Here is a 10,762-nt window from a genome sequence, read left to right as displayed (position 1 = left end):
TCATGGAGTAAAATAAAAGTGGAACAGTGCAAATCCGATGTATGGTTGATTTTCTATGAATTTATAACAGAAATGTAGCGTATGTAGTGTGTGAGTGTGAGTGTGTGTGAAGTCTGAACAAACTGAATGATGGGGGGGGGGGGGGTTCCTGCTACAATCTGTCTGTGTACATATTCCCACCCCTTCAAGATAGTAGAATTGTAACAAAGAGACTAAACCCAAAGACCAGTGACTATATTTATGATAAGTAGTGTAAGCAGCATAAAAAAATTATATTTGTGAGCCTGAAATCTTGCACTAAGCCAAGGATGAGAAACCTGCGGCCTTCCAGATGTGTTGGACTACAACTCCCATCTGTCAGCATGGGCAATGGTAAGAATGATGGGAGTTGTAGTCTTACCTGTATCTGGAGTGCCACGGCCCTTCACTAAACTGAGCATGATCCTGTTTGAGAATCTAGCACAATCATAGCCACAAGAAGAGAAATGGAAAAAGTCACAAAACAATTCTATTTATACAAATCTGAAACTTGGAGGCTCTGGAGAAAGTGAAGTCTTGAGTCCTGTGATCTTGCAAAGAGTCACCATATACCAGACAGGTGTTCTGTGGTTAGTGCAGGTGCTAACATGCCAAAAGGCATTTTCCTAACAGAACTGCGCAAAAGAAGAAAGGGCACAGAGAGCACTCAGGAACACTTTATTTCATACTGGATAAAAAGCTGAGTAAATAGTTTTAACTAGTCATCTTTAAATTTGCAGTCGTTCAGTCTTTGTGCAATCCAAAACACAATCCAAAACACAAATTACAGCATTCTAGAAATTCATATATGAATATATATGAATATATGCATATGAAAAATCCAATGGGAACATCTCCCAGTGAAATGAAAACAAGTCTCAGGAGACTGTAAATCACCTTCATTCCAATGAGGAGAAGTTCTAAGTGGAATTTGCCCATAATTTTTATATATTGTATAAGCCTGTAGATAATAATGGAGAAATATAATGATATCACCAATAACATGTGCATTATTAAATGACAAAAGTAGGATAAAAATCTAACTTAACTGAAAATAAAGCTATCAAAACCCAAACATCTCTGTAGAAGGCTCCCCAAAAGTTGGTGATTTTGTTGGTTTGTTTTTAATTGCATCTTCCCTCCACCTGATTTGCATACCAGAAAGATACAGGATGCTGCACAACTGCACCTTATTAGAAATTCTGGGCTTCTGCCAAGGCTTCTGTGGTATGAAGTGGCTTATAATAATCTGGCTTCACAGGCACATTGTTAAAAATGTGCCTAAAAGGAGATTACTTTTTGCATTTGTCGTGGCAGCGTTGAAAAATAGCAATTCAAGGTAAGCCCCCCTAAGCTGGGTAATAAATGCAAATGCACAGTGCCATAATTCTTGCTTTGGTTTCTAAGGACTTCCTGTGCTGTACAGGGCAGTGGTGCTTTGCAAAATGGATGTTCAGTATTTTAATTGGTCTAATCAAGTCAATGGATAACTACTGATATGGCAAGGTATGAACATGCTCAAAAGGAGAGACCAATCATGCTAATCTCAGCTTTTTAAAAATATGTTTTTAAAAATATATATTTTTAATTTAAAAATATTTTTAAAAGCTAAAACTAAAGCATGGTTGGTATTGAATATGGGAAACCCAGGTGCTAGGAAGAGATCGGATCACCTGATGACATTCTGCATAACTGATCATTAGGCAAATGTTTTTCTTTACATTTAACACCTATAGATGTTTAGAGAAACAGATGGCCTGCCATTTCACAAACAAAGGATCTTTGAGGGTCTTCCAGTGGTTTCACAAGTTTGTAGGTTCAGGTCTGAGGCCTTGAATCTGAGGTCGCTTTCCAGACTACCTGAGCATTCAACCTGATTTGTTTGAATAAAGTTTGTAGGGAGGTTAGATGACACAATCTGTTTTCTGAACATTCATTTTGATTTGCTTGTGCGGAGGTTATACAATGTTTTGTCAAGCCATTGTTCTCTCATACTTTCCAAGGCATTTTCTTGTCACATTCCTTACTGGGCTGTGGATTCTGGAAACCAGTCAACCAGTCAACTCACCTGGCAGCCTTGGACCAGAAAATCTTTTTCAGCCTCGTCTGCCCCACAAATATTTGGGAGACAACACATATTTGGGAGGATTTGGGAGGATAATATGGACTCAAAGAGGGACAGGATGAAGATGTCATCTTTCTTCAACAATAGGCAGCAAAAAAACCCCAGTTAAAACCTGCTTTAAAATATTAGTAAGAAATGCTTAGAATTTGGACAGTGTGACAGTACTGTCACACTGTCCAAATTCTAAGCATTTCTGCACAGAATCCGCCATACCGCAACTGATTCAGGTATTCTCCAAGTCACCCAGAATGCACTGCAATCCTGATAAAATTGCTCCCTAACCAGAATGCTCATGGTTTGTTTCATCCAAACAAACCATGAGCAGTAAGCCAAGAGCAAACCTTGGCAAGAAACATGACAACTTAGTCTCTTGCTTCTTTCCCAGCAAGGAGAGAAAAGCAGAGGAGTACAGCAATAAGTTTTCAGTAGTGTGTGCAAGCATGCTGCTTGTTCACAGACCATAATTTGTTTTTAATTATGGCTTAAATTGATGTGTGAACCAGGTCTATACTGAGAAATCGGGGGGGGGGGAGCATAAAATCCTCATTCTCACGCTGTAATGGTTCTTTAGATGTTTGCCTGAGGCTGAACAATAAAAACAAATTGATTTGTTTTCTTTCTCCTGGGAAGCCTGACCCTTCAGCCATGTGCTATATTTTTATATTTTCAGCATGGAAACAATTTTTAGAAGTTATTTTTCTTACTCTTCTGAGAACAGGTTTGTCAAGCCTTTGTTTATTTCATTGTATGTCACATGCTGTCTTGTTAAGCTCTCTTTCCAGGACCCAAGAGAGCAGGCTGCTAGTTTAAACATGTTGACAAGCTCTTTGTAATTTCAGAGGGAGAGAAACTGAACAGGTTCAGGCTAAGCTGTAACCATGCAGGCTGCCTCATACATCATGGGCTGGAAAATCTGCCTCTAGGGGAAGAGGAATCTTGACAGCTTGTTCTGTTATCAGCATCTCAAGGAAATGTGTGTTCCCAAAAATGGTCCCTGGGGATTAGTCAGCCTTTCCCACATAGTTCCCCACAAACAAGTGCATATAACACCAGGGGATAACTGATGGATCACCACAAAGCAAGGGCTAAAACCAAGGTTGATCAATCACTCATTATCATATCATTTCCCAGGAAAATAAGATTATTTAACCAACTTAGATTAGTTATTGCCTGGAATTTCCTTTCATGGTGACTTTTTTTCTTTAAAGACTGCATCGTATGTCTTTATAATTTAGAAGAAAATAATTTGTTTATTGAGAAATTTAAGAAAACTGGGAATGATGGTTCTAGCCCAGCACTTATTTGTAGTATATGTAAAACTATTTAACTGCATTGTAATGAAATAGCCTGGTGGTGCCAGATGAAGTTGGATGACTGCACTTGGTGAGGCAGCAGGTGGAGACTGGCTGTGCCTGGAGCCTGATGCATATGGAGGGCGGAACAAAAGGCAAAAAAAAAAGTGCGTGTTCTTATACCTGACTCCGAGATTTTAGCCTTTTCGCCTAGAAGACCTGGTGAATGGGGCTAAAACCCTGAAACGTTAAGTCAAGCCCTTAGAAAGGATAACTCTGTTTATTAAGGTTGCTTATACACACGTCATACATTGCAGTCATTAGTTTGCTTCCCCCTTCTGTATCCGTATAGAAATAATAGGATTGGATTGGTGCCTAATCCCACAGGACTGTCTGTAAAGGGACATAACTAGTGACTTACTGCTACCAGGAAAAAGATGGAGCTAGGGCTGGCTAGAAATGAGCATCTGTTCATAGGATGTCAGCACATCTTGAAATTGGAGTGAGACCAAAGACTTTCTTCATGACAGGCAAGCTGTAATAAGATATTTTCTTTGGCCAAGGCTGGTTTAAGTAGTGGAGTGGCCATGTACATTCAGTGGGAAATGGTTCTAACCTTACCTTGAAATAGAATATTAGTGACCCAATTAGGTCTGTCCTGTGGAGTCTGACCAACAAGAATGTAATGAACCAAATCTTTATACAGAAAAGCAATCTATCCTCCTGCTAGAGCTGTCTAAAATTTATATTTTCTTTTCATCTTGAACTTAAAAGGGTTTGGCAGCCTGCTTTTTATTGTGCCTTCTTTTTTTTCTTTTTCTTTTTAGCATTTAGGATTAATTCCCCCATCTTGATAATTGCCCAGATCGCAGAGTTTTCAAAAATAAGGGGCAAATGAGTCATTTAGATATCATGAACTGGTCAATGGCAGAAGGGGTTTTATTTTATTTATTTTTTTAAATGGGTTTTCTGTGGGAAAAGGTTAATCTGGATTAACAGTAGGGTAGTTCTCGCATGCTGTGTAGCTGAGTCATTCAGGGTATCTCCCCAGCTATGCATCCACTGGCTGGGATTGCAAGATGGCGCTTAGCACTGCTGCCTTTTCTCTTCATTTGGGTTCAGATGCATTTCTATTTCCATGCAGTTCACAGAAAGCAAAAATCTAGATAGCTTATAATTAGAATACAAGTAACACTAATTTTGAGGTTAAATACCGCTTTGGCAAGCCTGCCCCCGAGAGAATGAAAAGACAAGACTTTGCTACAGGTATTTTCATCACAATTCAGAAAAGAATACTTCTGGAACATTCCATATGCTCCTGCGCATGGGCTATGCACTGGCACTGGGAATTATGTAGGTCCATTACAGTTATTATAACCTCACTAAAGCTAACATATGAAATGGAAGTAAATAAGAGGCCTGGGTTGCTAAAAACAAGCCACACTGTTTAGGCTGGAATGGTGAGATTTATTTACCTCTTTGCCTCCATTTCCAAGAGTTTTAGTGTGTTTTAGTAGTTGCTACTTGGGGTAGGTATTTTGAAAATGATTTAATTGCACATCCCTTCCCTCAACTCCAGCAGAACATGCTGGAGCGACATCAATTGCTGACCAAAAAACTACAGTGGTGCCCCGCAAGACGAATGCCTCGCAAGACGGAAAACCCGCTAGACGAAAGGGTTTTCCGTTTTTCAATGCGCTTCGCAGGACGAATTTCTCTATGGGCTTGCTTCGCAAGATGAAAATGTATTGCGAGTCTTGAGATTTTTTTTCGCTCCCCACCCCCTTTTTCTAAGCCGCTAAACCGCTAATAGCCTTTTAGCAGCTAATCCGCTAACCCCTTAAGCCTTTAATAGCCGCTAATAGCCGCTAAACCGCTAATAGCGCTAATCCGCTAATAGGGTTGCTTCGCAAGACGAAAAAACCGCTAGACGAAGAGACTCGCGGAACGAATTAATTTCGTCTTGCGAGGCACCACTGTATCACTTTCTCTTCAGCCTTCTTCACAGTGGAGCAGGCTTTGGTGTAACTTATGATCCACCAAGCTGCATGTAGCCCACAAGAAGCTTGACAAACCTCTTGGCTTTCCTGCCTAATTCCCACATCCCCATGTCAACATATAGACCATCATTGCAAGCTGAGTTTTTATACCATCAGTTTCATGTGGCAAATGTGTGTTGTTTGAATGCTCCCTTAAGAGCTGTAATTTTCTGTCATATTCCTTGTTTGGTTTGGTTTACTGGTTGGTTGGTTGGTTGGTTGGTTGGTTGGTTTACTGAGGCATGATAAGTGCCTGCTCTCACCCAATAACAATATATCTGAATAACATTCCCTGGATGAAACTGCAGTAATAAAATGACCTAGTGGATAACAAACTTTTGACATGGGAGTATGTGAATATGATTTCAGTGAAACAATTAAGTAAAAAGGCACAAGAGAGCGAATGTTATTTTTGTGGGCTGATGCGCAGCCTTTTCCTTTCTTATCTTCCTTATATAGCTGAGTCCTGCTGTATCCTCATGGCTACTAGAAATGACAGGATGACCTATGCAGGTCCAAACCTGTTTTCTATAGTAATAGTCCTCAACCTTTTCAGACCAGGGACCCACCCTTAGCCCAAGCAGGCAACTGGAGACCCACTTTTTATTGTCACACCATATATTTGAATGGTGGTATTGCTGCTGCTACCAACCAATAGGTCCAGCCGCAAGTCACCAGTGGGTCCCAATACACCTGTTCAAGACCCCACAGCCTCCTTATCTTTGATTAGACACAGACATGCGATGGATAGGTGATGGGATAATAAATACAAGTAGCATAGGTTTCAACAGTTGACATCTGTTACAACAGGTAGGTGTGTGCCCATCTAATTACTTTTACTTTTTTTTTGTAACATTGATATTCATAGAGAAGAAGAGAAATTTCAGAAATTGTAATATGAAATCATCTGGAACAGCAGAGAGACCAAAACAGTGTGGGCAAGACTTTTAACAACACAGCCTTTGAACTCTAGAAGCTTGAAATATATATATATACTGTATATATAAAGCAAAACAACTACGCAGATGACTAGCAAACGCTGGCTACTGATAACTGGAGTAAGGAAGTAAGAATGCTGCTTGGGGTGGGAGTAGCAGTTCCCCGCACAGCTCTGCCGCGTTGCTACTTTACTAATTCCTGATATATGTTGGAACGCACAAATCTGGGCAGAGAATCCTTCTCCATCAGCATGAAGATTCTCTTCTGGGCCAGGTCAAAAGTGCTCACAGATGGCTCCACCAGGTTCTTCATGGTCACAGATTTGGTGAAATGGTCAATGTTCACCTAGGTAAGAAGGAGGGGGGAAGTGATTATCTGTGGAAATCGAACCAATCCTGTTCCTTCACAGTGTTATTTAAAGCAAGCGAGCTACTAAAAATATGTTTTGCACTTGGGTTTATGGCAGAATTGCCAACATGCCTCTCCCATGCAAACTAGTCAGGTGGGTGGGATGCAAATTAAGTATAAATAAATATATGTTTGTAACAATGGCAAACATGAAACCAGGAATATCAGAAATTAATCTGGGCCATAATGAAGTCAGCATCTAGAACACAAATGCAAAAATAATTAAAAATTTGAATTTATTTGCATTGTAGATTGTGAATTTTTGCTATAAATACCAGTTATGAAGCTACCTCATTCTGAGTCAGTCTTTTGGACTTTCAGGTAGAGCATTTTCTGAACCCTGCCACATGAGATCCTTTTAGCAGGGATGCCAGGAATCGGACCTGGCATCTTCTGCATGCAAAGCAGTTGGCTGACCATTGAGCTCTTGGCTCTTCCCTAGAATCAGTGCCTGAGTCTTGGTTGTGGGCTGTATGTGGCAGATGTAAAATTTCAAAGGATACAAATTTTAATTTGTAAATGTTGGCAGAGCCTGTTGAAATTAGCAGGCTTTGAATTGGAGCAAAGTGCCACTACAACTTTAATTTAGATATTCAATTTTTAAAAAATTAAAGGTGTAAAAGTAGAGTTCCCAAGTATATTGCATGATGACCAGGAAGCAATGCTGTAACTGTCACTGCAACATCAAATCATTATGATATACAGTCAGGGGATAGTTTAGAGAATTGTCTCGTGATTTGGGGGATAATATCGTGAGATCATTCCACCAGAGGCAACTCTTAGCGTACAGCAAATTTATGAACTCCTTTCAATGCAAATAACTGACCTCTTTGGGAGCCTCACTTTGGATAAATTCCTCATAGATCTTCTTGGCCTTTTCAGCCATTTTAGCAGGCACTTTGATTTTCTTATAGTCTTCACAAGCAATCCAGAACTCAATGTTCTCCTCGCTGAACTCGGATTGGAGGAAGGTCCTGAAGCTAGCAAGACCGTCTGCGCAGGGAAAAATTGGGGAAAGGTCATCATTTAAAATAATGGATTCATCATAATCCTTTCAAATAAGAGAGAACATTGGCTTCCGACATGGAAAATGCAGATTCCCCTATTCAACATCTGTATCGCTTTTCTTCCATCGTACCTACAAATTTTATCAGAACGATGTATTTCTACCCCAACTTCTTATTCCAGTTCCATTTTCTCTTGTTTGAATCTATCACATAATAATTAGTTTTTGGAGGAGGATCATAGAATCATAGAATCATAGAGTTGGAAGAGACCACAAGGGCCATCGAGTCCAACCCCCTGCCAAGCAGGAAACACCATCAGAGCACTCCTGACATATGGTTGTCAAGCCTCTGCTTAAAGACCTCCAAAGAAGGAGACTCCACCACACTCCTTGGCAGCAAATTCCACTGTCAAACAGCTCTTACTGTCAGGAAGTTCTTCCTAATGTTTAGGTGGAATCTTCTTTCTTGTAGTTTGGATCCATTGCTCCGTGTCCGCTTGTCTGGAGCAGCAGAAAACAACCTTTCTCCCTCCTCTATGTGACATCCTTTTATATATTTGAACATGGCTATCATATCACCCCTTAACCTCCTCTTCTCCAGGCTAAACATGCCCAGCTCCCTTAGCCGTTCCTCATAAGGCATCGTTTCCAGGCCTTTGACCATTTTGGTTGCCCTCCTCTGGACACGTTCCAGTTTGTCAGTGTCCTTCTTGAACTGTGGTGCCCAGAACTGGACACAGTACTCCAGGTGAGGTCTGACCAGAGCAGATGATGTAGCAGGATTCTAGCAAGCCATACTAAGGGATTATTAGACACAGAAGCTCCAGTTCACATGAAGGCTAGCTATATGGGAGAGGGAGGAATTTGTTGTGCTCCTTATGAATGGAGACAATGGCATTTAAATCACTATGTCCTTAGAGTCTAATTGCTCTATCTAACTTGTGGCTGCAATTCAACTTCTGCACATGTCACATGCCTATGAATTGCTTGAAGCATACTGGGTTTCCCCCTCTGTCATATTGCCTCGCTACCAACAGCTTTATTACCTGTATATCTGGATTCCTCCATGTCTCTAGTTTTCATCCAAAGCCCTTCACCCAAAGTGTCATTATTATTAAATCATAGAATAGAATCATAGAATCATAGAGTTGGAAGAGGGCCATTGAGTCCAACCCCCTGCCAAGCAGGAAACACCATCAGAGCACTCCTGACATATGGTTGTCAAGCCTCTGCAAATACTTATCATTGCAAGTACCAAATACTTATGATTGCACTTCTACCTCGTCATTCCCAAGGAATGATTTAACCTGCTGACACTCACAACCTGCAAGGACTCTAACATTGCTAGAATAGGTGCTCCCAGTAGTGGGAGATCCCGCAGCAAACTCACATGGATTTTGCAGGAGTTTCTCCAGAGAGTTGCGCCACAGCCAAGCCTCCTCTGGTGATGGTCTGAAAAGATGAGAGGGGGAGATATTTAGGCACACCCATTAAAGTCCGTGAAAACAGTCACTGGTAAAATATAGCAGAAAGAATTTGTCGGTGTTTGAAGGCATCACAGTGGAGAAGGATTGAGAATAGTCACTTAGCATTTTGACTTTATTCTTGTTCAAAGCACTTCACACACATAATTTAACTACAGCCCTGGAAGGAAGATTGATGTTATCCTCCCTATACGACATATGAGCAGACTAATGAGCAGACTAGCTACTCGCATAAGTTCAGCAACTGAGTTTATGCCAGAAGGGAGAGTCAAACTAGGGACCTATTTGTTTGCAGCTCATGGCTCAACTAGATGAGGCAATGGAGATCTAGGCTAACATCTCCCTTCTCTTGTTTGTTTGTTTGTTTGTTTGTTTGTTTGTGTAAAAAACAGACCTGGGGAATGAGATTTGGAATTAGGTAAAACCTATGGGTGCGCAGACTCCATACCTCCTCAGGCTCCAGGTTTGAGTGATGCTGCAAACTTGAGGTACCAACTCCCATCTGTCTCAGCCAACATGGCCAACAGGGACAATGGAGTCCTAAAGATTCCCACCACTGGCTGCCACATGCCCTGACTTTCCTGGACATATCTGGAGTACTGCAGTCGGAAGCAGTGTCCAGGCAGAAATTGCTAAAAGGTCCAGGAAAATCCGGATGTATGGCATGTCGGCAGTGTTTTTGGCGATCTTCCTTAAAAATAGCTCAAAAACTTCTTTTTTTGTGAATTTGCCCAAAAAGCTCAACAACCTTCAAAAACAAAGCTTAACTTTCCATCCAGATTTTCACAGTTTGAAATATGGCAACCCTAAATTAAGCTGCTTTAAACTGGTCCTGTTATCTTTCTCTCCCAAGGTCATTCTGCCTATAAGAACAGGGCCCAAAAGAGCCTGGTTTCACTTTCTCCTTCTTGGTTCTCTCTACTTCATTCCTTTGCGGTAATCTGTATACAGTATAGTATATTTAAGTGCTAAGTTTTTAGTCTTATTGTCATAGCTGTCAAATTTTCCCTTTTCTTGGGAGGAATCCTATTCGGAATAAGGGAATTTCCCTTAAAAAATGGGAAACGTTGACAGCTATGCTTATTGTAAGTGTAAGTTAAGGTTTTGCTGCAACTTGACTTGTGACTGTTATGCTCATTTGCCTTCAGTAAATAATACTGGATGAAGCTGGTTGTGTCTGAATCTTTTTTGGAACCCTGCATCGAGTTTAAACATTCTTACTCTGCTAACTATTTGTTGTGACTTGCTCTGGATCGTTATGGAGCAAAACCATGACAATCACACCATACATTTTCCCTCTCGTGGCAGACAGTGTGCTGGAGTGAGGCTTGGGGAAAGGCACTTTATGATCCCACATTCTATGAGCGAGGGAGAAGGAATTCTACATGGGTAGCAGTATTGGGCCATAGTCCTGTCTTGAGTATAACACACAGTTCTTCCCTGAGGCCTTG

General features: G+C 40.8%; 1 protein-coding gene across 1 annotated transcript in view; it reads right to left on the bottom strand.

Annotated features, from left to right (window-relative positions):
* Window positions 1-680: 680 nt before the first annotated feature.
* LOC310680113 (regulator of G-protein signaling 5-like) overlaps window positions 681-10,762 on the bottom strand; it is a 32,676-nt gene continuing 22,594 nt past the window's right edge. The window contains exons 3-7 of the mRNA XM_083446390.1: window positions 9,218-9,279; window positions 7,648-7,814; window positions 5,711-6,758; window positions 5,410-5,673; window positions 681-5,053 (exon numbers count right to left, since the gene is read on the bottom strand). Of these exons, the coding sequence (XP_083302516.1) occupies window positions 6,597-6,758; window positions 7,648-7,814; window positions 9,218-9,279 (391 nt within the window). The 3' untranslated portion in view covers window positions 681-5,053; window positions 5,410-5,673; window positions 5,711-6,596. The remainder of the gene's footprint in view (window positions 5,054-5,409; window positions 5,674-5,710; window positions 6,759-7,647; window positions 7,815-9,217; window positions 9,280-10,762) is intronic.

This window comes from Podarcis tiliguerta (genome assembly GCF_965153285.1).
Source record: "Podarcis tiliguerta genome assembly, chromosome: 6".
Taxonomy (NCBI): Eukaryota; Metazoa; Chordata; class Lepidosauria; order Squamata; family Lacertidae; genus Podarcis; species Podarcis tiliguerta.
Note: the sequence above shows the minus strand (reverse complement) of the source record. Positions and strands in the feature narration are given on the sequence as shown.